This window comes from Molossus molossus, unplaced genomic scaffold (assembly GCF_014108415.1).
Source record: "Molossus molossus isolate mMolMol1 unplaced genomic scaffold, mMolMol1.p scaffold_m16_p_12, whole genome shotgun sequence".
In the NCBI taxonomy this organism is placed as follows: domain Eukaryota; kingdom Metazoa; phylum Chordata; class Mammalia; order Chiroptera; family Molossidae; genus Molossus; species Molossus molossus.
This window is the reverse complement of record NW_023425347.1, coordinates 85,535,005-85,562,136: the sequence shown is the minus strand read 5'-3', so window position 1 is coordinate 85,562,136 and position 27,132 is coordinate 85,535,005. Positions and strand designations below refer to the sequence as shown.

Below are 27,132 nucleotides of genomic sequence, written 5' to 3'. Positions count from 1 at the left end.
ACTGCGCCTCTTCCGCTCCCAGAGGGCAGCTCCATGGAAACCAAAACATCACAATTCCGCGGAGGTATCGCGAGAGGTTCGGAGGCTACCGCGGGCTGGGAGAGGAGGGACGAGGGCGGGAACAAAGAGCGAAGTGGGAGGGGCCTAGGCGCTTCGGAGGTCGAGGCGGTAGACCGTCCCTCCCAGCAGCGCCCCCGCGTGACTGTGCTTTTACATAATCGAGGCCGCGCGCGTCATAAGTGGCGTACTCCAGTTCAGACCGAATCAGAGTCGTCGGAAGCTCCGTGTTCTGTCCCTTCGTGCTTGATGGATGTCGAAATGACCAGTGAACGGGCGCTCAGCGCCGCCGCGCCCGCCCAGGTCCGGCCTCACCCGCCCGCCCGTCAGCCTGCCGCAGCCCGCAGCCTGCCGCCGCCGCCGCCGCTGCTTCTGCCGGGTTGTGCATCAGACTGTCAGATAAAGCGGCTGGCTGAGCCGGCGGGGCGGCGAGCACGGCCCGGGCCGGACATGGCGGCGCTCTACGCCTGCACCAAGTGCCACCAGCGCTTCCCCTTCGAGGCGCTGTCTCAGGGGCAGCAGCTGTGCAAGGTGCGCGGGCTGGGGCGGCGGCCGGGAACTGGGACGCTGGAGGCGCGGCCCAGAGCTCGCTGTTCTGTGGGGACGCCCGGCGGGGGACCCCTGCGCAGGGCGTGGCAGGCTCGCTTAGCTGAGGAGCCGCACTCGCCCCGCTGGGGGCCGGTGGGGCTACTGGGGGAGTCCCGGACCAGGTCCAGGGCCCCTTGGCCGGCGTGTCCGGCTGCTTAGCAACGGCGAGGAATTGTTCTCGGACCCGGGGAGGTCGGGGGAGGGGACAGCAGGTCCCCTGCTTGGCCCCAACCAGCCGCGCTAGAGATCCTTCTTAGGCTGGCTGGCTTCCCCGCCGCCGGGGAATGCCTGGTTGCAGACTGAGGGACCCCCTGCCCCGCCAGAGTTGGGTGCTGCCTGAGAGGAGTGTCTGGAACTGGGGCGCCTTACATACACTTTTCAGCCAGGCTCAGAGTCGGAGATGGAGAAGCTTTTTAGAAAAGGCCCACAAACAAGCGCACGGAGCAAAAAGATGATTTTTCACCATCCAGTTGGTGACCTTTGGTCCTCATCCTAAGCAGCTGTTCAGTTTTTACCCCTGAAGGTTTAAGTTGTCTCTTTCGTTTAAGTTGCTTCATCTTGGTTTGCCCATTTAAGTGAATAGAAGAGCTGTGAGGCTGCAGTTAAAAGTTACCAAGCCAGCCTTAAAAAAAGACACTACAGTAGCTTTATATATGTAAGCAATGATTATTTTAATCCAGCACTTTCATTTCACAAGTGAGCCTGCTCAAAACTCACACAGTGGCAGTACCAGTGCCAGAACTGGACTAGAATCCAGGACTTCTGACTCCCAGTCTGGAGGCTTATTCATACATACCTTTGTTTTACAATTTATGACTACAGAGTAGTTCCATATACATTATGACTTATTTCCCATATCAGTGTAGGATAGTAATGCCAGTGTCACAGAGAAAAAAAAAAGAAGGCCCAGAAAGTTTTAAATGACTCAAGCACAGTGGCTGTGCTGGGAATAGTACCCAGGGCCATTAAGTACTGAAGGCTGTTTCCATTTCTGACTGCCTTTTAAAATTATATCCTCATTTCATTTCAGGAATGTCGGATTGCACACCCTGTTGTGAAGTGCACCTACTGTAGAACTGAGTACCAGCAGGAGAGGTACAGTTTATGTTGACCATGAAAAATGTTAATAGGCTTTTTCCTGTTAAAAATCTGTAATCGAGCCCTGGCCGGTTTGGCTCAGCGGTTAGAGCGTTGGCCTGCGGCCCAGAGAGACCCGGGTTCGATTCCCGCTAAGGGCATGTACCTCGGTTGCAGTTTGTCCCCGGCCCTGGTCGGTCGTGCGGGTGGCAGCCACTCGATGTGTTCCTTTCACGTCGATGTTTCTCTCTCTCTCCGTTCCTCTCTCTCCCTCCCACTCTACCTGAACAAAAAATGGAAAAATGTTCTTGGGTGAGGATAAAAAAAAAAAAAATCTGTAATCGAGCTTAGCTGGTGTGGCTCAGTGAATTGAGTGTCATTCAGTGGACTGAGAGGTCCAGGTTCCATTCCCAGTCAGGGCACATGCCTGGGTTTCCTGCTGGATCCCCAGTAGGGGGTGTGCAGGAGGCAGCTGGTCGATGTTTCTCACATTGATGTTTCTATCTCTCTCTTCCTCTCTCCAAAAAATCAATAAAAACATGTTTTAAAAAATCTGTAATCGATTGCATTTCAATGTACAGATCTGTAATCAATTGCATTTTACACAGATTCTGCAGTTTTTGTTCTTCTCCACAGAAATCTTTAGTAAAAGGTGAAAGAATTAGCCCTGACCAGGTGGATCAGTTGGTTGGAGTGTTGTCCCATACACCAAAAGGTTGAGGATTTGATTCCTGGTCAGGGCACATAGCTAAATTTTGGGTTTGATCCACTGTCCAGGTGCCTATGGGAAGCAGCTGAAGGCAGTGGGTCAATGTTTCTCTCACATTGATGTTTCTCTTTCTCCCTTCCTCTCTCTCTAAAAATCAGTGAGAAACATAAAACAAATGAGAATTAAAAAAAAAAAAGGCAAACGATTTATGTGATCTGAAGAGAAACTAGAGTATGATTCTGCATTTTTTTTTTTTTTTCCTCACCCGAGGACATTTTTCCATTTTTTGTACAGATGGAGTGGGAGGGAGAGAGAGGAAGGGAGAGAGAGAGAAACATCGACGTGAAGGGACACATCGAGTGGCCGCCACCCGCACGACCAACCAGGGCCAGGGACAAACTGCAACCGAAGTACGTGCCCTTAGCGGGAACCGAACCCGGGTCTCTCCGGACCGCAGGCCGACGCTCTAACCACTGAGCCAAACTGGCCAGGGCGATTCTGCATTTTTTAAAAAAATGTTTCTCTTTATTGATTTTAGAGAGAGAGGAAGGGAGAGGGAGAGAGAGATGGAAATATCAATGAGAGAGAACATCAGTTGGCTGCCTCCTGCATGCCGCTCACTGGGGATCGGGCCTACAACCTGGGCACGTGCCCTGACTAGGAATCAAACCAGTGACCTCTTGGTGCATGGGTCGATGCTCAACCACTGAGCCACACCAGGTGGGCGATTCTGCATTTTTTTTATAACACATTGATGGGTATAAAATACACATGTTCCCTAATTATGCATTAATGGCTTAATTTAAAAATATTTTTATCGATTTTTAGAGAGAGGGAGAGAGATATGAGAGCAAAACATCGATTGGCTGCCTCCTTGGTGCCATCTACTGGAGGTCAGTTCACAACCCCAGCATGTGCCCTGACTGGGAAGGGAACCTGCAACCTTTGGTGCACAGGACAACATCCAACCAGTTGAACCACACTGGCCAGGGCAATGGCTTAAATTTTTTAAGTTTCTTTTTTTTTTTTCCCTCACCTGAGGACATTTTTTAAAAATATTTTGTTCAGATAGAGTGGGAGGGAGAGGGGGAGAGAGAAACATCGACGTGAAAGGGACACATCGAGTGGTCGCCACCCTCACTACCCAACCAGGGCCGGGGACAAACTGCAACCAAGGTACACACTGCAACCAAGGTACGCACCCTTAGCGGGAACCGAACCTGGGTCTCTCTGTACTGCAGGCCGACGCTCTAACCGCTAAGCCAAACCGGCCAGGGCTTATTTTCTCATTTTAAAAAGAGTGAAAAATACTTAGGTGTGAGTGAACACACATCTTTGGGGTGGTGGGAGGCTTTTCTATAGCAGCAAAAAGTGGTTTATTTAAGTTCATTCTTTGTGGAGCTGCACCTGTAAGCACAGTGAGGTCTGTTTGCTAGCTCACATGTGGAAACACAGAATATACTATAGAAGCTTTGTTTTTTAGCTTTTATATTTAGGTTTAGGATCCATCTTTTATTTTTGTGTGTGGGGTGAGATATGAAGTTTGACCCTTAATTCATACCATACATAAACATTAATTCAAGATGGATCAAGGAAATGGTTTTACTTTGCATGTTTTCTATGATGTTAGGACCATTTGTATATATTATATATATCCCACTCCTTCAATAATAAATCTAAGTATAAACCAAAATGTTCAGTATCACAGAATCATTGATACTAATCCTCTTTCTAAAAGTCTCTCAATGTACTTAACTTCTTGTACTGCGTTTTTAAACTTGCAGAAAGTTGACCTGGAAAATATTTTCTTTGAATATCTCATTTTAATTTAAATGTTTAAAAACCTACTTTGAGGTTTTTCTTTTGTCTGTTTTAACTTTATGGTGACTTTCATAGGAGTTGTATGGTAAAATAATCATAAGTGAATAGGCTACATTCACTATATTGTGATTTTGTGTAATTTTATTTTTATCTCCAGAATATTATTTAAACTGTTCTTGCACATCAGGCACTTGTTTGTACCCTCATTTGTGAAGGGCTAGACTTTCTTTGAAGATGATTTTTTCTCCATAAAGCAGTTTATCAGTTCAGGCATTTAGGTAATAATATGACCTCTGGCAAAAGACATTTTTATTTCTGTCAGTTCTTGGTTCTTATAGAAATTGGAAATACTGACAAAATATTTGGTCATAACATTTATAACCTCACATCTAGGATTTTCATTTTTTTTTTTTTTTTTGGTATGTGCCCCTAGTAGGAACCAAACCTGGGACTCTCTCTGGTCCACAGGCCAACGCTCCAACAGCTGAGCCAAACCGGCCAGGACTTTTTTTAAAAATTTTTTTTAATTGATTTTTAGAGAGAGAGGAAGGGAGAGAGAGACAGAAATGTCGATGATGAGAGAGAACATTGATTGGCCGCCACCTGCATGCCCGCAACTGGGGACTGGGCCCACGACCTGTGCATGTGCCGTGACTGGCAATCGTACCAGCAATGGAACCGACAACCTCTTGGTGCATGGGTCGATGCTCAACCACTGAGCCACACCAGCCAGGCATAAATAACACTATTTTAAATCAAAGCCTTGTTTTATGTGAGTTAATAAAATTAATAACTACAAAATAAGCCCTGGCTGGTTTGGCTCAGCAGATAAAGCATTGGCCCCCAGACCAGAGTCTCCTGGGTTCGATTCCTGCAAAGGGCACATATACTTAAAAAAAGAAAAAGAATAAAAAAATAACTACAAAATAATTAAAAGAGCGATTGACCAAGAAAAAAAATTAAAAGAGCTAATGGCCAAATATTCAACCTTCAGTTAACCAAATGTCCGGACTATATTTCTCCTTGGCACTTAGCAATGAGCAAATTCCTTGGGCTTAAGGAGGAATCAATGTTTAGATATTCTAAGTAAAACAATGTTTTTCTTATAGAAGTCTTTTGTCTCTTTCTTCCTGTACAGTAAAACCAGTACAATATGTAAGAAATGTGCTCAGAATGTGCAGTTGTATGGAACGGTAAGTAGTTTTCTCTGTACCTAACAGTGAGTGTTTAGGTCTCTTGGGACCTTATATTCTGTAGACTATTAATGTAATTAGCATTAACAAACAATTTTTTTTTTCTTTTTTGATTTTTAGAGAGAGAGAGGAAGGGTGAGGAAAGAGAGATAGAAACATTGATGAGAAAAGAACATCAATTGGCTGCTTTCCGAATGCCCCGCACTGGGGATTGGGCCCACAACCTGGGCATGTACCCTGACCAAGAATCGAACTGGTGACCTCTTGGTGCATGGGTTGATGCTCAACCACTGAGCCACACTGGCCGGGCTGTAATTAGCATATTTTTATTAGAAGAACTAGTTATATGTAAATACTTCCTCATAAAAATTTCTTTAGTGTTTGAGTTTTCAAGCTCAGCTAATACTTAGTTTTGAGGAGTTCTGTATTTATAATCACTAAGTCAGGATTGTAATTATAATTTTCCTGAGAGGCTTCAGTAACCAATATGGAAAGAGGAGGAGAAAGAGGGATTTTATGACTTGATCTCTTTGTTTGGTAGCAGTTCACTATTCATTTGATGAATGATTTTTTTTTCTTTCAGGGTTAGGATTCAGAATACTATGTCCTAGCAACCATTTCTCCTAACATGTTTATATAATGATAATGGCAAAGAGGCCTTTTTCAGAAATTTGGAAGCACTTGATGGTTTCTCCAATGAGCTGGTTCTGTTCAATTTCTCATAGAAGTCCCAGCATATACACTAATGGGTTTTTGTTATTTGTTCATTTATTTATTTTAAAATCAATAGTCCTCTCCATAAAAACACTTTACATGGTGTTAGGAATTGGCTTCACTTGATCAATCAATGTAAAAGGAAACTTACGAAGTTGGGAATACGTTTTTATCATGATGAATGGACTATGTAATACGAATCATTGCTTTCAAAAAGGCATTGGTATTTTATAATATACTTACTTGACCCCTTTTTTCTCTTTAAGCCCAAACCTTGTCAGTATTGCAATATAATTGCAGCATTTATTGGCAATAAATGCCAGCGCTGCACAAATTCAGAGAAGAAGTATGGACCACCATATTCTTGTGAACAGTGCAAGCAGCAGTGTGCATTTGACAGGAAAGATGACAGAAAGAAGGTAAATCACTGTTTTTCTTGATTTTTTTTTCTTTCAGAGCAATTAAAGTGGGCCAGTTGTGTTAAAAAGACATATAACAGAGATAATGTATTATAGAATTGTACACCTGAAATCTGTATAATTTTGTAAACCAACATCATTCCAATAAATTCTATTAAAAAAAGACATATAACAGAAAAAGGTTTCTCACTTTCACTGCTACTTCTGTTATTGACCTCAAAGATGATACTCAGCCTTTGTTTTCTTCATTATCAAATGTGGACTCTTAATCTAACATCTCATGAGTTAGTATTTCATGAGAATCTGAATTATAGTGATCAATATCCACATAAGTGAAGTGGTGATTAGCAGAATTCTATAGAACTCTGTAAAGGAGAGATTGTGACTCAAGCAAGAGTTGTACAAACAGTTTTACTGTCTGGTTCTTTCATATTTTATTACTCCACCTGAGGATAAATTTTTTTAAAAATTATTATTGATTTGAGAGAGAGAAAGAGAGAGAGAGGAAAAAAAGAACGATGTGAGCCCTGGCCGGTTTGGCTCAGCAGAAGAGCGTCGGCCTGTGGACCAATGAGTCGCAGGTTCGATTCCGGTCAAGGGCACATATCTTGGTTGCAGTTCATCCCTGGCCCTGGTTGGGGTTGTGCGGCAGGCAGTCAAGTAGGTATGTCCCTCTCACATCAATGTTTCTCTCTCTTTCCCTTTCTCTCCCTCCCACTGTATCTGAAGATAAATGGAAAAATATCCTCAGGTGAGGATTAAAAAAAAACAAAACGAAACATTGATGTGAGAGAGAAATATTGATGGGTTGCGTCTCTTATGTTCCTTGACTGGAGATCAAACCCACAACCTGGGTACGTGCCCTGACTAAGAATTGAACCTGCCATCTTTGGTGTATGGGATGACTCTCCAACCAACTGAACCACACTGGCCATGGCTTACTGTCTGGCTGATTAAATGTTTTTATCTGTTGAAGTTAAAGAACATAAGATGATGACATAGAGGGGAAACTGTGTGAAATGATGGTACTTTGGTGGAATCACAGTGGTTTAGCTTTTTTTCTGTTTAAAGCCCTGCAGTGAGTTCCAGTCGCACTTAGAAGAAAACCCAAACTCCGTCCATGCTTACAAGGCCCATACCCAACTCTGAGTCTCATCTGCCATCAAATTTCCCACTTCTTACCTGTTCCAGCCACATTGGCCACCTTTCAGTCCTTCAAATTTCCACCTTTTTACTGGCTTTCCTTTTGCCTGATACCCCTTCTCCAAAATTTCTTAACTTGTTTCTCATGTCACATCTCAGCTCCAATGCCAGCCACCTCCTTACAAATACATTTTACTAACTTCCTCAGTCACTCTTTATCCTATTACCGTTTTATTGTCTTCACAGCATGTAGCATTATGAAAAATTATCTCATAAGCTTAAAAGTTTATCCATACCCACTAGAATGTGAGGTCTTTGTCCATCTTGTTCTCTGCTATATTTCCAGCAGTCTGGCACATAGTATATGTGTGCTTGCTTGATCTCCCCTCCCCCCCGCCACTTCTCTCTCCCCAGATAGATAGATAATAGATAGATAGTAGATAGATAGATAGATACATATACCCATCTATCTACGTGTATATAGATATAGATAGATTTTATTTTTATTTATTTTTAAAATGAGAACATTAATATAATTGCCCTTGGGCTGTCTTTTTCCTTTTTAAATTTTTTTTTCTTTTTATTGATTTTAGAGAGAGAGGAAGGGAGAGGGAGAGAGAGATAGAAACATCGATGAGAGAGAACATCAATTGGCCGCCTCCTGCATGCTTCCAACTGGGGATTGGGCCCACAACCTGGGCATGTGTCCTGACTGGGAATTGAACTGGCTTCCTCTTGGTGCATGGGTCGACTCTCAACCACACCAGCCATACGATAGATTTTAGATGGATAAGAACCATACTTTATTGAAAATGATTTTCTCTCCCTTTTAGCTGTCTTGTCTGATATGGCCAAAATATTGATCTGAACTAGATCTTCCAGCTGTTATTTGTTGAGAAAAAACTATGATTCTCATTTTCTACTTCTTAAAAACTGACTAAATTGGCTTTTTATTTTTTACTAAGGTGTAATTGACATACAACATTATATGAATTTCAGGTGTATAACAATGATTTGAAATTTATATATATTGCGAAATAATCACAGTGAGTCTAGTTAACATTCATCACCATAGTTACAGAATTTTTTTTCTTATGATGAGGACTTTTAAGATCTACTTTCTTAGCAACTTTAATATATACAATATAGTATTAGCTATAGTCCCCATTGCTGTATGTTATATTCCCAGGACTTACTTTTTTATTTTATTTATTTATTTATTTTTGCAATTTCTTTCAGCTTTTATTAATATGAAACTTTCTCTTAGAGCTGTTTTTTTTGGACTTACTTATTTTATAACTGTTTGTACCTTTTGACTACCCATTATGCCTACCTCTCACCCCTACTTCCGGCAACCACCAATCGGTTTTCTTCCATAAATATTTTTTGAATGAAAAAATTTAGTACAGAAACTTTTTTAGTAGCCATAGGTGCTTTTCAAAGATGCTTAGGCTCTCAAGAGCTGACTCTTGCTAACCAAATTCATTAATTTTCAATGGGAGGATATAACTTTCCAATGACCAGAATACACCTGCCTGCCAGCCAGGGCACCTCTTCCCTGAATCAAGATACTGAAGAAGCTGAATTAGTAATCGGGAAGTAGCATGCAGTAATAGTTGGAACATAAGCTTTGCAGTCCCTCCCATCTGGTCTAGCTGAATGGTCTGGGCAAGTTACTCTTGTTATATATCAATTTAATCATCTCTCCAGTGGGAGTAACAATAGCTAGTTCACAAGGACATAGGGAATTTAATCAAGACAGGTATATAATATAAGCACTTAATTTTGACATATAATATAACTCAGTTAAAGGTATTTATATTATTATTAATTAGATTACACTAGAATTCATTAAATTTCTACTTTCTAAGTTACAACCCTACCTTAAGAGTATGGATATTTTTAGGCATCCTCAATAACATGTTCATAAACTTAAGGAGAACTAAGCTTAGGGGTTGAGGGTGAGTGATCTGAATTCAGAAAGCCTGAGTTGAAATCTTGGTGCTGTCACTTACTGCTCTGTGACTTTGGGCAAGTTAATCTATCATTGCCTCAGTTTCCTCATCTGTGAATGAGGTAGATCAGACCTCATCATTGTTATGAAGTTTGAGTTATTATGTGTAAAGCCCTTGGAAAGGAATCTGGAATATGATAAGGACTCAGTCGATGTTATCTGTGATGCTTTCTTTATGATACTTTAATTCTCAGGGTTAATTTTATATTTTTCAAGTTTATTGTTAAAGGAGAGATCTGAAATAAAGTGCCCTGTGGTGTGGTGTGTTATTTTTGTGTTTAAAGTTGGCTCTCTTTCACTGGAGTTACCTTGTTTTCAAACCCTTCTTTAGTGAAAGCTCTTTCCTAAGCAAGGTCTTCCAAAGTGTTTTAAAGTCAGGCCTTCAGGCCATATCCATAACATGAAATGAACCAGATTGAAGTTTGGTTCAAAATTCATTTATATGTTCATTAACCAATAATAAATGCTTATTCTAGGTAGTAGAAATACACTAATGAACTAAACAGAAAAAGAGATGGGTGCGAACAAAGAAATAAATGAACACAAATTGTAGATGTTAGTGCTATAAAGAAACAGTACATGGTAGAGAGTGACTAGGGAGATTATTTTATTTTATTTTATTTTTTGGGTAATCCTCACCTGAGGATATTTTTTCCATTGGTTTTTAGATAAAAGAGAGTGAGAGGGAGGGAAGGAAGGGAGAGAGAAAGAGGGAGAAACATCGATGTGAGAGAGACACATCAATTGATTACTTCCCGCATGTGCTCCAGCAAGGGCCAGGGATTGAACCTACAACCCAGGTACCTGCCCTTGGCCAGGAATTGAACCTGTGACCCTTCGGTTTGTGGGGCAACACTGGCCAAGACGGGAGGCCAGTTTAGATTGAGCAATCAGGAGGACCTCCAAGAAGATAACATTTGAGCTAAAACTGGAATGAGAAAATAGCAGCCATGATGTTTCTAGAGGGAAAAGATTCCAGGAAGAAGGACCAGGTACCTGCCCTTGACCAGAATCAAACCTGAGACTCTGGTCCACAGACCAATGCTCTAAGCGCTGAGCCAGACCAGCCAGGGCAAAAAAGTTTAAATTTTATACTAGATACAATGAGAAACCATTGGATTTCAAAAAGATGAGAGATATAATCAGATTTACATTTAAGAAGCCCTCTTTGGAAGCTAGGTGGAAATGGTATATAAGAACCTATGAGTGGAATTAGGATCATTTGGGTGGCTCTTGCAGTTGTGAGAGAGAAGAATGGCTTTACTTGTGTGGAGGCAGTGGAGTGGGATAGATTCAGATTGATGGACTTGCTAATGGGTTGCAGGGTTGGGGAATGTCCGGGTGGCTAAATCAATACCAGTTAACATCACCTTCCTCATCAAATGTGGGTTTTTTAATTGATTTTTTTTTAGAGAGAGAGGAAGGGAGAGAAAGATAGGAACATTAATGTGAGAGAGATACATCCATCGGCTGTCTCCTGGGAATTGAGCTTGCAACCCGGGCATGTGCCCTGACTGGGAATCGAACCGGGGACCTCTTAGTTCATGGGACGACACTTAGTCCACTGAGCCACAGCGGCCAGGCAGCCTCACCAAATTAGCCTGACTAAATATATAGAAGGCTAATTTTTTTTTTAAAACCTCACCCGAAGATACTTTTTTCCCCATTTATCTTCAGATAAAGTGGGGGGCGGGGGAGAAACATCAAAGCGAGAGAGACACATTGACTGGTTGCCTTCTGCACGACCCCGCCCAGGGCCAGGGACCAAACCACAACTGAGGTACATGCCCTTGAATGGAATTAATCTCGTAACTCTTTGGTCTGCAGGCCAACGCTCTAGAGCCAAACTGGCCAGGACAGCAGGCTAATTTTTTTTTTTTTTTTTTTGGAGGCGGCACCCAGATATGAACTGAGCAGGCTAATTTTTAAGTTGATAATTTTGTATGGACCACGAATTATGTTATAAATATCCAAATGTTTGTTGGCAGAAAAAAGTTTCTCCTGGGTTACAAATTGGATTTTGCTAACAAGATAAAAATACTTTAGATAAATGATGGTATGACCTACCCATGTTCAAGATGGAGCACAAGATCTAATTTCAGGAATAAGACATGAACATTAAAATTCCATAAAATATCAGCACACTTCCTACCCACCCTAAGTCATTCCAACCGGCTCCGTCACCCTGCCTCCTGCACCAGGCTGTCCCACAAACGATTTTACGGTCAGTGCTGCACTGAGGCACCCCAGCTTCAGAGGATTTGGGAACCCCCATTCTGCTTTCCTATCCCTGTGTCCTGCTCCCTGGTGCAGCACTGCTTCTGCCCAAAGGGACTAACTTTTTCTTATTCAGAGTGCCATGCCAGGCTATTACCAGGGACTGGGACCTGAAAACTACTCACTCATCGGTCTTTTTTGGGAGATATTCTATCTGAGAAAAGATATCCAGCATACCATTTTGTAAGCCATTTATAAGGTATTAAAACTGAAGTATAAATTTGATATTTTATCTTCTGTCTTCTCTCTGCTGAATTTTCCTAACAAGCACCATGGAGATATTTGCGTCTTGAAATTCTTGGAACTTTGCTCTAATATCTGTTAAATTGAAGAAAAACTAAACAAAAAGGTACATGAAATTAGCAACTCATACTTATTAAGCACTTTTTATGTGCCTGGCACCATGCTTTACCCATATTCTGCCACTAAATCCAACAGCCCTCTGAAATGGGTACTATTATACCCCATTTTACAGATGAAGAAATTGAGCCCAAGGGAGCTCAAATGATTTGCCTAAGTTCATGCAGTTCATAAGTGGCAGAGCTGGGACTCAGCCCAGAGGTTCTAGCTCCCTATACTCATGTTCTCTAGTACCCTTGTATCTTGTTCCCTCTTCTTTATCTTTGTCGCCTTGTCTTTCAGGTAGATGGGAAGTTGCTATGCTGGCTGTGCACGCTTTCATACAAACGAGTCCTTCAGAAGACCAAAGAGCAGAGGAGGCACCTGAGCAGCTCTTCCCGTAGCCATCAGGAGAAGGAGCAGTACAATCGACTGAGTGGTGGCAGCCATTATAACAGGTAACCCCCAGATACATAAGATAGGACTAGAGGTGCCAGAAGGCCAGATGTAATGTTTACACAATTAGCCATAGAAGATACCATTTTGTAAAAATTTTTCTATTTTTTTTCTCTAGTTATTAGCCTATAGGAGAAATCTCCTTTGTCATATTTTACAACTCATTTGTTTTCCAAGAGCCACAGAGACTTCCATAAGGTGTCAGAATTTCCTGGCTTGATTTGTGTTGTGTCTAAAGTTTGTGGAACTTACTCTACTTTCACATGTAATGTTCTCCTTGCTCTTAAAGTGGGTTATCTCCCTGGAAGACTGGACATTTCACTTTCTGAGGGATATAGCTTTTTAATGTATATTTGGCCAGGAGGTTGATAGATGTTTTAGGTTTTTCCTGATAGTGTTGTTAAGAGTTCTGGCTCTGGACTGAATCCGGCTTTTCCAGGTTCTCTGCATGAGATCTTGGACAAGTTTTTTCATCTGTAAAATGAGAGAAATAATACTATTGCCTCATGGAGTTGTAAAGATAAATTATATAACTCATGCAGAGTGATTAGTTTTATAACTGGCATATAGGAAACATTCTATACATTTTAGTTACTCTTGGTTATTATTACCATTATGATTTTCTTTATTCATCTAGCTAACATTAAGTACTCTCATGGGCCAGGCACTGCTAGGAATGCTGAGATGAATAAAAGAATCATGCTGCTCACCAAGAGTATGCAGTCTGGTAGGGAAGACAGACCTGTAATCGAATCACTGCAGTATATTTCTATGGAAGCATGGAAACGTTAATTCCACAGTGGAGACGTCAAGATACAGGCATGAGAGGCAGTAGTAATTAACTGCCTTAGGAAGTCAGGTAAGAAAGGCTCAGAGAGGAGCTGGTGTTGGAGCTGTATTTTAGGATGAGTTGGATCATCAGATAAGGAATAGGCAGAGGCATCCTAGGCTGAGGGAATAACACGTACACAAATATATGGAGGATATGAGACCACATGGAACTCTGGGGAATTGCAAATCTTTTATGTTATTGGAGCTTATGATTGGGAGCTGGGAAATGGGAGGAAAAGGTTTTCTGCAGATCTGGTAAGGCACATGAAATTGTTCATGGGGTCAATAAAAAAAATTAACCCTGATTATTATGGAGAATGCATTGTAGAAAAAGGAGTCGGGAGATGGGGGGAGGCTAGTTAAGAAGCTATTGTTTGTAAAGTCCAGTGTCATCCCATGTACCAACAGGTCGCTGGTTCGATTCACGGTCAGGGCACATGCCCCAGTTGCAGGCTTTATCCCCAGTAGAGGGTGTGCAGGAGGCAGGCGATCGATGTTTCTCTTTCATGATTGTCTCACCACTGAGTCGATTGTACTGCTCCTTCTCCTGGTGGCTACGGGAAGAGCTGCTCAGGTGCCTCCTCTGCTCTTTGGTTTCTCTCTCTCTCTCTCTCCCCCTTCCTCTCTCTCTCTAAAATCAGTAAAAACATATTTTTTGAAAAACAAAACAAGAACCTCACGGAGCCAATAGAACCAAAGATCAAAGAGGCAGATCCAGGAAGATACTTTAAAGGGAGAATTAGATAATTTGATGAACATATAGATAGATGGGCAGGAGCTGGGTGAATAAAGGATAATTCTCAGTTTTCTTAGATCCTTAACTTACAGAGAATGTAGGAAGGGTAGAAGAGAAGTTCAGTTTTGAAAAGTTGAGTTTGAAGCATCAAAAATAATTTTTAAGTGAAAGCTTAGCCTAGAACTCAGAAGAGAGGTTTTAGATATGGGGCATTGGTTATACATAAGAGTAGTTACACTTAATAGAGATTATTTAAAAATGCAGATTCCTGTGGCCCCACCCCAGAGTTTAATTTAGTAGGATCTAGGATAGAGTCCAGGAATCTGCATTGTTTTATAAATATCCCAGATGATTCTGATGTAGGTGATCTGAGGAACACTATTTCCAAACACTGTGATAAGTAGTTGTTGATATAACTCAGGTTGGAGGCTGAGACCAGAACTTTAGAAGCATTCAAGGATGGAATGAATATCTGCAAGCCATATATCTGATAAGGGGTTAATATCCAAAATGTATAAAGAAGTCATACAACTCAATAGCAAAAAGTAAATACAATTAAAAATGGATAAAAGGCCCGGGCTGGTTTGGCTCAGCGGTAAGAGCGTCGGCCTGCAGACCAGAGAGTCCCGGGTTTGGTTCCCACTAAGGGCACGTACCTCAGTTGCAGTTTGTCCCCAGCCCTGGTTGGGGTCGTGTGGGTGGCGACCAGTCGGTGTGTCTCTCTTGCATTGATGTTTCTCTCTCTCTCTTTTCCTCTCTCTCCCTCCCGCTCTATCTGAAGATAAATGCAAAAAAAAAAGTCCTCGGGTGAGGATAAACAAAATTTTTAAAAAATGGGTAAGAGGACCCAGACAGACATTTTTCCAATGCAGATATACAAATGGCCAATAAATACATGAAAAGGTGCTAAATATCACTAATTGTAAGGGCAGTGCAAATCAAAACTGCAATGAGATATCACCTCACACCTGTTAGGATGGTTATAAAAAATACAAGAGATAAATGTTGGCTGAGTTACAGAGAAAAGGGAACCCTTATACACTGTTGGTGGGAATGTAAATTGGTACAGCCATTGTGGAAAAAAGTATTGTCGTTCTTCAACAGATTAAAAATAGAACTACTGATGATCCAGCAATCACTTCCAAAGGAAATGAAATCGTTATCTCAAAGAGATATCTGCACCTCCACGTTCATTGCCGCATTATACACAATAGGCAATCAAGTTAAATGTTCTTTGACAGATTAATGGATAAAGAAAATGTGATGTGATTCACACACACACACACACACACACACACACACACCATGGAACATTATTCAGTTGTAAAAAGGAAGGAAATCCTGCCATTTGTGACAGCATGGATGAAGCTGGAGGGCATAGTGCTAAGTGAAAAAAGAGAAAGACAAAGACTGTGTTGTATCACTTTTATGCAGAATCTTTTTTAAAAAACTGATTTCATAGAAACAATGGAATGGTGTTTGCTAGGGGTTTGAGGAGGGGGAAATGAGGAGATGTAGGTCAAAGGGTACAAACTTTCAGTTATAAGGAGAATAAGTTCTGAGGATCTGATATACAGCAGTGACAATAATTAACATGGTGGTATATACTTGAAAGTTGCTGAGAGTAGATCTTAAGCATTTTCACCATGAAAAAAAAGTTAACTGTGTGAGGTTATGGATGTATTAATTATCTTTATCTTGGTAATCATTCCATAATGTATATCAAAACATCACATTGTACATTTTATGTATCTACATTTATGTTTGTCAATTATTCCTTAATAAAGTTGGGATAAAATGATGGCATGGTCAGTGGTATCAAATATTGAAAAGAGGTCAAGTAAGAAAGGATCTGAAGCACTTTTAAGGCTTAGCAATTGTACATCCATTAAAGCAAAAGTGTTGCAGACCAGTTTTAGAGGATGAACTTATTAGGGCTAAAACTGATTTTTAGCATTGTTGTGGGACTCACATACCAGTAGATTCACAGGACATAGTAAAGAAAAACTGGACTAGGAGTTCAAATATGTCAACCTGGTGTCTAGTCCCAGCTTTACTATTAACTAGCTGTATATTCTTAGGTAGGTCAATTAACATTGATGAGCCTCAGTTTCTGCAAAGTAGAAATAATATCTTGTATATACCTCATAGATTGATAAAATGCATGTGAAACATTGAATGTAAAAGTACTTTTTAAACTGTAAGGTAGATTATACTTCTTGAAATTTTATCGACTGTTCTCATAGTTATTAATAAGGCAGGTATTATTTAATTAAGGCTAAGAATTTTGGAGGCCTATGGAAATGAGCCACCCATACATCCAGGAAATCAACACCTTGGTGAATTTTAATAATCAACAATAAATAGCTCTTGCATAGAAGAGCTATATTACATTGGTCTCATTGGGTACTTTAATTGTGATGCGTTACTAATTTTTTATTTCTAATGTGTGTCTCTCTATTTTTGCCATTAAAAGCCAGAAAACACTTTCTACATCTTCAATTCAAAATGAAATCCCAAAGAAAAAATCCAAGTTTGAGTCAATCACAACCAATGGAGACAGGTGAGCCAATTGGAGTGTGTGTGCATGCTTCGTTTGAAATGCACATACAGTTCCTGAAATAAAAATACATTTTAGGGTATGCTTGGAGCTACTGTATGATTGTCAGTGAACCTATTAGGGTCACTATACTAACCACTTGATATCTTATAAACAAGCATTACTGATATTTGTTTATAAATCTAATCTTGTTATTAAATAATAGACAGGAACATATAACTGGATTTAATAGCTGTCAAATTTTGCAATCCACAAATAACTCCACGCTAATTCTAAGAATTCAACAGGTGGATGCCTTTCATTATGATCTGTGCCTGTGGCCTCCTGCAGGCAGGATAGAAGTCAGTCTGGAGAGGCAGAGCAGAGACAATTTGGAGTTAAGGCAGTGCTGTTCAGGATCCGTGCTTCCTTAGCCTACAGAAAGACAGTCCGATGCAGAATCTAGCTCAGGAAAGAATGAGATGCATTTAAATATTTTTGTTTCATTTTAAGCCTGTCTAAATGTACATTTTTATGCCTTTTATCCCTCCTTCTCAACAATGCTTCCTCTAATGAGCTTCATTGTCCTGATACCTGGAATGTCCTATCCGTGTTGGTACAGTGGATTGCCTCCCAACAGTCTTGGGCCCAACCATTTTTTTGTTTCTCCAGGGTCCAGGATCCTGAATGAGACCACCTAACATACTGTTCCCTAAATCCTTGGAATCATTCTGAAGACTTCTCTCAATCTCAGTTCTCCCTTCCAGACAGTGGTGGATTTGGGAGCAGATAAGCATATAGGTTTACCAGGGCTGAATTTTGTGTATTTAAGGAAGTAAAAAGTGTCTGTGAAGTTTACTCTTTCTTATTACCTTCTTCATTAACTTTATTTCAGACTCTGCAAAGTGTCTTTTTAACAACTAGCATCAATGATTTTAAACTTCTTGAGTTGAACCTTTTGAAATGCTTACCTTAGATATTCAAATTACATGGGGAAGGAACTATAAAGCCCATCTTTCTGGTCAGCTTTACTGTTCTTTGAACAGCTAACTAGTCTGGCCGTTCTGAAGAAAGTAGATGTGGCATAGATTGTCCCGTCACCTCTGCCAGGTACAAGACCCTGCAAAAATGGAATGAACCTTTCTGAATGTCCTGCTTTATAAAGGCCTAAACCAAGACCCACAGCCTTTAGAGTCATTATTTGTGTTTTGTGTTCACTTATGACCCAGGCTGTTTTTGAATGAGCTAGAAAAAGCTCATTCATATCTTTTATTAATATTATTTTTTTATCCTCACCCGAGGACATTTTTCCATTGTTTGTTCAGATAGAGTGGGAGGAAGAGAGAGAGAGAGAAAGAAACATCGACGTGAAAGGGACACATCAAGTGGTTGCCACCCGTACGACCCAACCAGGGCTGGGGACAAACTGCAACTGAGGTACGTGCCCTTAGCGGGAACCGAACTTGGGTCTCTCTGGACCGCAGACCGACGCTCTAACCGCTGAGCCAAACCGGCCAGGGCTCATTCATATCTTTTAGTTTAGTTCCTTTTTTGTTTTGTTTTGTTTTTTTCTATTGATTTTTAGAGAGAGTAGAAGGGAGGTAGGGAAGGGGAGAGACAGAAACATCAATGTGAGAGAGACATCAATTGGTTGCCTCCTGCACATGCCTTGACCCAGGTATGTGCCTGTGACCAGGAATTGCACCCTCAACCCTTTGGTGTCCCAGCTGACACTCTAACCACTGAGCTACACCAGCCAAAGCTAACCAACCAGTTCTTAAAATTTACCTTCTTTTAGCTTATTATGTTCTTTAGATATTGCCACTCACTATTCTTGCTGTCCATTGCTATGGATACACCAAGTGAAAAACTTAAGCTTTCTGTTCAGAGCATCTGGTCACCAGCGGAGATTGTTTTCTCCAGTAGGATGCTGATCCTTAATACTTAGGTACACAGTTTTTTATAATGTCCTCTGCAAATGATCTTAAAAGGTCATTTTTTCCCCTTGAAATGTATATACTGATTTTAAAAATTCATTTACTCCCAGCTGGCCAGTGTGGCTCAGTTGGTTGAGCATCGTCCTGTGCACCAAACGGTTGCTGATTCTATTCCTGGTCAGGGCATATACCCAGGTTGCAGGTTTGGTTCCTGGTTTGGGTACATGCCAGAGGCAGCTGATTGATGTGTCTCTCTTACATCAATGTTTCTCTTTCTCTCTTCCCCTCCCTCCCTTCCACTCTCTCAAAAAATCAGTGGAGCCCTGGCCAGTTTGGCTTAGTGGTTAAAGCATTGGCCTGCGGTCCAGAGAGACCCGGGTTCGGTTCCCGCTAAGGGCACATACCTCGATTGCAGTTTGTCCCCAGCCCTGGTTGGGGTCATGCAGGTGGCAACCACTTGATGTGTCCCTTTTATGTTGATGTTTCTCTCTCTTTCTCTCCCTCCCACTCTATCTGAACAAAAAATGGAAAAAATGTCCTCGGGTGAGGATTAAAAAAAAAAAAATCAGTGGAAAAAATACCCTCCGGTGAGGATTGACCAAAAAAACAAAAAAAAATAGAAGCTCTATGGGAAGCATTGAAAAATGTACTTACACTTGATCATTGGTCCACATTCTAGGGAAATTATCTAATCACAAAAAAATGACTGCTTCACCCATAAATAATGGGGGATCTTGAATGAACCTGAAACTGAATACCTTGGCTCTTGTGAAATGGGATTTATTTTAGTCCTGAATGTGAGAGAAGATGCTGCGGGAATGCTGCGGATTGTGGCTTTGGTTGGTGTAGTTATCTGAAGACCACCTTGCCTGTGCAGTTTAGCAAATGCTGTTGAGTCTGATGTGTATGGAGCATTGTGCTTAATGCTGGGAATTCAAATAGTTTGTTTCTGCCCTTGAGCTTGCAGTCAAGTGGCCTACAGTGTGTCCTCAGGTAGAAAAAAATGTTTGTTGAGCATTTATCTTAGTCCTTTGGGATCCTGCTTCCAGGTGTATCTTCATTTTGGCTCAAATAAACTCATAAAATTTGGGGGTGGAGGAGATAAAAAAATGTTATCCATCCAAGTTATTATTTTTTTCCTCTCCATTTTTCTATTCAGCTTTTCCCCAGACCTGGCACTGGACTCACCAGGCACTGACCACTTTGTCATCATTGCCCAACTGAAGGAAGAAGTGGCCACTCTGAAGAAGATGCTGCATCAAAAGGATCAAATGATTTTAGAGAAAGAGAAGAAGGTACGGTTTAGTTAATGCTTCTCAGGCCAAAATGCTGCCAGGGTAAGCTATGTGAAATAGGGTGTGATGCTAAATCTATTTAACTGATATTAGTTTGTTACTTACCATTAATGCTTTGAGAGAGATCCAGTGGCAAGGTTGGGATACCCTGGGGAGAGGCTTGCTGTCTGCCAAAGTGACTCATGGTGTGGTATTACCATAATGAATCCACTTCATTCAAGTGGGTTTAGAAAGTTGATTTTCTCAGCATTTGGAGAGAGCATCCATTTCTCAGGGAGAACTTGTGTTAACCAAGTGTACAGAAATGTATAAAACCACAATGCTCCCTCTTAATTCACAGTGAGGTATGTAACTGAGTACCATTTTTCTCAACATAAGCTTCTTTGGAAGGTTATAATCAGAAAGTGCTAAATGAGCATGGAGTTGGGATAGGAGGAGATAGTTATGTAATTGGAATTTTCAATGCTCTCAGGCTAAGAGAACCTGATGCCTCCATTTCTGTTATTGGGATGGCATGTCCGTGGGACAGTAATACTCAAAATATGTGGGCGAGGTCTTCCTCCTCCCTGGACAGTGTTCAGGTAGGCCTTCCTTTATGACTCTTTTGTCACTTTGCTTCCATTGCTGACAACTCCGTTCCTGAGTGACCAACTCTTTAAACATGTTGTGCTCACTTTGGCAGCACATGTACTAAAATTGGAACAATACAGAGAAAATTAGCATGGCCCCACATAAGGATGACATGCAAATTCATGAAGCGTTCCATATCTTAAAAAACAACACGTGAATATCTTCAGTAGAGTCTTACTTCGTTCTATGAGTCATCCTCCCTTTTTAAGGGAACTTTTTACATCCTTGTTCTGCTTCATAATTTATGCCTAGTATTTCTTATTTTCACTTTCTTAGAGAGTATCTCACTTTTGCCTTAATATATTAATTAAAATAGTAATAGCTAACTTCTGTTAGATGCTTACTATGGGCCTGATTCTAGTCTAAGTACTTTGTATGTATTAACTAATTTATCCTCAATCCTTATAATAACACTTTGAAGTAGGAATTATTATTATCATTTTATTTTTTAATGAAGTCTTTTAAAATTTTTATTTATTTTATTAATTGATTTGAGAGAGAGAAACATCAATTTGTTGTTCTACTTATTTATGCATTCATTGGTTGATTCTTGTATGTGCTCTATCAAGGGATTGAACCTGCAACTTCGGCTAATTTGACCAATGCTCTAACCAACTGAGCTATCATCATCATTTTATAGATGAAGAGTGCCTCCAATATTTTTTCTTTTAGGGTTCTAATTCCTTCAACTAGCTGTTTTTCCCTGAGTCTGTATGTTGTCTTGTGCCAAGTTTGGAATGCTATTATTTATTCCATTGGCTAACAGAAACATTTATAACATTAAAACCTTCAAAAGTCTTTCAATCTAATTTCTACCTCATTTTATTTTATTTTATTTTTTATTTTTTTTGTCCTCACCTGAGGACATTTTTCCATTTTTTTGTTCAGATAGAGTGGGAGGGAGAGAGAGAGAGAGAAACATCGACGTGAAAGGAACACATCGCGTGGCTGCCACCTGCACGACCCAACCAGGGCTGGGGACAAACTGCAACCGAGGTACATGCCCTTAGTGGGAACCGAACCCGGGTCTCTCTCGACTGCAGGCCAATGCTCTAACCGCTGAGCCAAACTGGCCAGAGCTCTACCTCATTTTATAGATGAGAACATGGACCCAAAGAAAGTAAATGATATGTCCAATTCACACAACTGAGTAAATGGCAGGACAAAGGAATGAACTCAAATCTTTCCCACTGTACTGTTCTTTCTACTGTGCTGTGCTTTCTTCTTCCAATAAGATGGAGATGCATGGGAAGAGAACAGTATTCTTCCCACTTGACCACATTACTGTCAGATGAAAGTAGACCCAATAGTATTTTCTTTGTGGACTAGATTAGAATGGATTTTTGCAAGATAGAGACAAAACAAACACTTGTTTCTACTGCTTTGCAAAGTTAGGGTTTCAAAAGGAGAAAAAACAAATAGTAGAATGCTCCCTATAACTTGTGAGGATCGTTGACTTGGAATGCTCTGCCTGTCTATCTCTAGCCTCATCTCCTGTCATTCCCCATGCTCATCAGTCATTAGAACAAGCTCTCTGTTACCTCACACTCTGCCTTTGCTTTTACTTTTCCCTTTGCTTAGATGCCCTTCTCCTTCTTTCATGTTCCAGTTGCTGCTTGTACGTCAAAACTAAGCTCACACCTCATTTCTCTGGTTTAAGTATCTCTTCTCTGTGCTCCTTGAATAGCAAGCATAGTCAACAGAAGGTGGCTTTGGTTTGAATTCCAGCTCTGCCTCTTGCTAACATGTACGATCTTGGCTACATTACTTAACCCTTCCTAAAACTTAGTTTTCCTACCTATAAAATGGGGAGAAGAATATTATCCCCCACAGGATTATCATAGTATTGCATGAATTGAAGTAATCAGTTTTCTTGGAATGGTAAAAATTCAGTACACAGAAACAGCTATTCTCATGGCTTCTCTGAAACCATCAGTCATAATGCATTATAATCACTATTTCAAGTATACATGAAATTTTTTAAATCTGCTAGTGGTTAAATATCACAAATACTACTTCAGGATTTTGTGTAATTTTCAGGAAATCTTTAGGAAAAATAGGATATGGAATTCCTTGGCTTTAATTTAGGTATGGATCTTCAGGAAAGCCTTGGATTTTATTAATTTGGACCATTTAGCTCTCTGGTACAAAAAAAATTTTCATTGCACAGAAATTTCTTCTGGTTACTCTGCCTTTTTCCCTCAGATCACAGAGTTGAAGGCTGATTTTCAATACCAAGAATCTCAGATGAGAGCCAAAATGAACCAAATGGAGAAAACCCACAAAGAGGTCACAGAACAATTGCAGGTGATGACTGCTTATTTTATGTGGTAACTCATGTATTTAGCTGATTATATTTTATTTATTTATTTTTATCCTCACCCAAGGACATTTTTTCCATTTTTTGTTCAGATTAGAGTGGGAGGGAGAGAGAGGAAGAGAGAGAAAGAAAGAAAGATCAATGTGAAAGGGACACATGGAGTGGTTGCCACCGCACGACCCCAACCAGGGCCAGGGACAAACTGCAACCGAGGTACGTGCCCTTAGCGGACACCGAACACGGGTCTCTCTGGACCACGGGCCAACGCTCTCACCACTGAGCAAAACCGGTCAGGGCATAATGATGATATTTTAAATCATCATCTCTTAGGTTTATTTTTTTCTCCATGTATTGACAAATCACTTTAATCCACCTTATACATCTATTTTATTGTTTCACTCTTAGATGTGTTCTGATCTTTTCCCCTCAAAACAGTGGAATTAATTAAAGGTGTTTTTTGAATTTGGGATAAACCAGATGTGATTCCAGATTTCTGAATTATAAGTTCTGTTTATCCAGCACATTAGGCACTCCATGGTTTGTTTGTGTTGCATAAAGCATCCTTTTGTAATGGCTCCCAGGCGATTGACGAATACTGATTAACCTCCAGCAAATACCTTCTTTTCCCCTGAACCAAACTCTAGAGGATTGGTTCTCAACCTTCCTAATGCTGCCACCCTTTAATACAGTTCCTCATGTTGTATGTGGGCTTATCGACATGTGGGCGGACCTGGCTGGAGATGGATAGAGGAGCGGTGTCTTGGTTCCTGAGACCATTGGAAATACGTGTTTTCCAATGGTCTTAGGCGACTCCTGTGAAAGGGTCGTTTAACCCCCAAAGGGGTCACGATCCACGAACCATTGCTCTAGAGCTTTCTGTTATTTTCTCTAAGATTTGTTCTCTTCATGACCCTCTACATCTGCCTTAGCATCTGCCTTAAAAACATATCCTATCCTGCTAAAACATCCTTCTTACACTGATTTTTTTTTTTTAAGGCCAAAAACAGAGAGCTCCTGAAGCAAGCAGCTGCCTTGTCCAAGAGCAAGAAGTCGGAGAAGTCAGGAGCTATAACCTCTCCGTGAGAGACCACAAGAAGGTTCCCAGCAACAGCAAATGGATTCCTAGGCTAGGGTTGGTGACTTGGGAACGGCAAGCCTTCTTAAGAAATCTCTATTTTATTAGTTATCCTTTGTGTGGTTGCAGTGGGCTGAATGGAAACACCTGGTTTGTGCTGTGTTATGACTGCATGCTTGAATGTTTGGGATTTCAAGCTCTTTTTCTCTCACTCTCACACTCTCAATCGTCTCTCTTTCCCCTTTCCCTCACCTTCTCTCAGTACTACCAACTGTCTTTCTCCTGATACTACTCTTTTCTTTTTCTTCTTTTTTTATTTTTGTGATGGTTACTGCTCAGTGTTATGTGCAGAATGATTTTTTTTGTCCACCGTTGCATCCTGCCATACCCATGAGCAAACAGTTTGGCATTAATTTTATATCACTGCCATCCTCTGAACTTTGAAAACTGCCACCTTAAGACTTGGTACAATGGACGAGGCTTTCTCTCTCCAATAAAACTTTTGCTTCAGGGTATACTCTTGGGTTTATTTCCAGGTATATTATGTATGAACTTTGTACTATGTATAGCCAGAGTTTTATTTATTTTTAAAAAAAAGAAATTTTCTTGATAAAGGAATAATGGTAGCCTAGCTTGTTGTTCTTGTAAAAGTGATGCCTCTTTTTTAAAAAGTCCTACTCTAGCTTTTAGTAAAAAAAAAAAAAAAAAAAATCAAATCTTTTCTTTCTTGTTACCTTGGAGTCTTAAAAACTGATTGTTAAGGTGAAATAATTCAATGCATAAGTATGGAGTTAAGTGCCTTTTGGAGAGTTTCTTGGAAGAAGATTTAAGAAGATACTTAGGGAGGTAGCAAAGATTGAGTGGTCTGTCTTTATAAGTAAGGGCAGAGAGAAAGGTTGTCCAGGTTGTACTGGACACTTCCCTTCCCCACACCTTTCCTGATTGTTTTTATGTGACTGATTTTGAATTCTCACACTGCCACTTCTTTAAAAAAAAAACAAAAAAACCCTTACTTGCTTATATCAGTTGTCACACTTGACCTTTGTCAGAAAACATTTTTTTTTTTACATGAGCAGATTCAAAATGGGATAATATTTAAATCACAAACATTTTGGAAGTCAGTACAAGCTGCTCAAATATGGACTGAGTGGCTGAAAGCAATGATATCACTGTAACTTCTCCCCACTCCTCCTCACCTACCCCAGCCTATACACTCCCTGCTTTTAACAGAAATGTATTGAAAACAGTTGCTTCTCAGAAGCAGCTTGGTCTTAGCCAGAATTGTTCATGTCGTGTTTTCCTTTCTTAACCCAGTAAAGAGGGCACATGGATTTAATTTTCTAGGAGAGGGGATAAGTTTGCATGTCTAGCCATACTCTCAGGTCCTCTATATATTTGTGAAAGAAATTACAGATGTGTATTGTGCCATGAAACAGTAAAACCAACTACCTTGGAATCATTAATGCAGGGGGATACTTGAGTTAGAGGTGATCATGAGGGCAGATGACATTTGTACCTCAGTCTACCAAAATTGTAGCAGTAAGTTTAACTTACTAGGCATTTCCTAGAAGCAGACACTTACAAGTTGTGATAGCATTCTCACAAGTGGAGCCATGTTTATAATGGAACAAAGATGTGGAAATGGGTGGCTTCCTTCTGATAAGAGAAACAATGGGCCATGTTGTTTCTATATCACTGTAGTAGGGGATATAATTTTTCCTTCCAAGCAAGGGAAAAGGCAGTGCTAAATAGTTTTATAACTTTTTGAATGAGAAACTTTTAGGTAAAGACAAACCGTCAGATAATATTTTTCAAATGCATATACATTTAATGTGGGGAAAAGATTACAAAAAAAAGTTACAGTTGTGGTTTTGTTTGTTTTTTAATTTTAAAGACTTGAGAAATTCTGTTACATGACATGACAATATAAAATATATTTAGTTTTATACTGAATCTTTTTTTAAGATATTGGCACTTAATATAAAGCAAATTCATGCATTTTCTAACTTTCCACAAGTTCTAAAAACGGGGAGGAAGAAACCTCAGTCTTACAATTTTGTTTTTTTAAAATCACAACACTGTTTTACCATGAAATTGAGTAGCTAACTTTTGGTAACACCTTTTGTTTATTTGTATGTTTGTAATAATGGACATTTTAAAACATAGGAATGTTTTGGTTTGTACAGACTTTGACAAATGTGTTAATAAAAATTCATATTGACTCAAGTATACTTGTTTGTGTTTTTTTTCTCATTTGTTTCTTGCTGGTTCACCAATAAATCCTATTATCCCCTACAACCTAGAAAGCAGTTTCTTTCTTTCTTTTTTTTTTGTGGTATGTGCCCCTAGTGGGAACTGAACCTGGGACTCTCTGGTCCACAGGCCAACACTCAACCGCTGAGCCAAACTGGCCAGGGCACAGTCAGTTTCTTTTGCTGTTGACTTAAAAAGTTAAAGGCCTGCCCTGGCTGGTTTGGCTCAGTTGGATGGGCAGCATCCCATGCACTAGTGGTTGCTGGTTTGATTCCCTATCAGGGCATATGTGTGGGTTTCTAGCTTGTTCCCCGGGTTGGAAGGCGGTGTACAGGGATCATCCAAATTGGTGTTCCGCTCTCACATCGATGTTTCTCTCTCTCTTTCTCCTTTTCCCTTCCCCTCTCTAAAAAAATCAATAAAAGACATTTTTTTTAATTAAAAAGCATAACTGTGGTAATAGGGAGTTTCATGTCCATCAGAGAATAGCTCATTCTTTTTCTTCTGTGATTTTATTTATCCAGTTTAAGTGCTTGCTTGGTTATAAGCACTGTGCTAGGCAATGAGGATACAGCAGTGAAGAAAACAGTGATCTCATGGGGCTTCCTTTTAGAATATTGAATAACACCATTGTTCCTTGATTTTATATTTATCATTATTATTCAAAATATATAGGATGAATCTTAAGGTACGAGTGAAAGATTTTTGA

At 40.3% G+C, this 27,132-nt stretch overlaps 1 protein-coding gene and 1 non-coding gene across 3 annotated transcripts; both read left to right on the top strand.

The window, feature by feature from the left end:
* Positions 1 to 396: 396 nt before the first annotated feature.
* Positions 397 to 25,190, top strand: FAM76A (family with sequence similarity 76 member A). Of its 2 annotated transcripts, none has more exons than XM_036256733.1 (9): positions 397 to 588; positions 1,676 to 1,740; positions 5,391 to 5,445; positions 6,426 to 6,578; positions 12,655 to 12,809; positions 16,851 to 16,937; positions 20,010 to 20,145; positions 22,981 to 23,082; positions 24,092 to 25,190. In XM_036256733.1, exons 1-9 carry the CDS (start codon positions 508 to 510, stop codon positions 24,176 to 24,178), a joined length of 921 nt encoding a protein of 306 aa, XP_036112626.1. In that variant the 5' UTR covers positions 397 to 507; the 3' UTR covers positions 24,179 to 25,190. The 2 variants fall into 2 exon arrangements, 1 of the variants encoding a protein (XP_036112626.1); XR_004958933.1 differs by lacking the exon at positions 24,092 to 25,190 and adding an exon at positions 20,618 to 20,726 and having other exon boundaries at positions 427 to 588; positions 22,981 to 23,076.
* LOC118627321 lies at positions 20,812 to 20,917 on the top strand. Its single transcript, XR_004959083.1, has one exon. It is a non-coding gene; the product is annotated as a U6 spliceosomal RNA (small nuclear RNA).
* Positions 25,191 to 27,132: the final 1,942 nt, after the last annotated feature.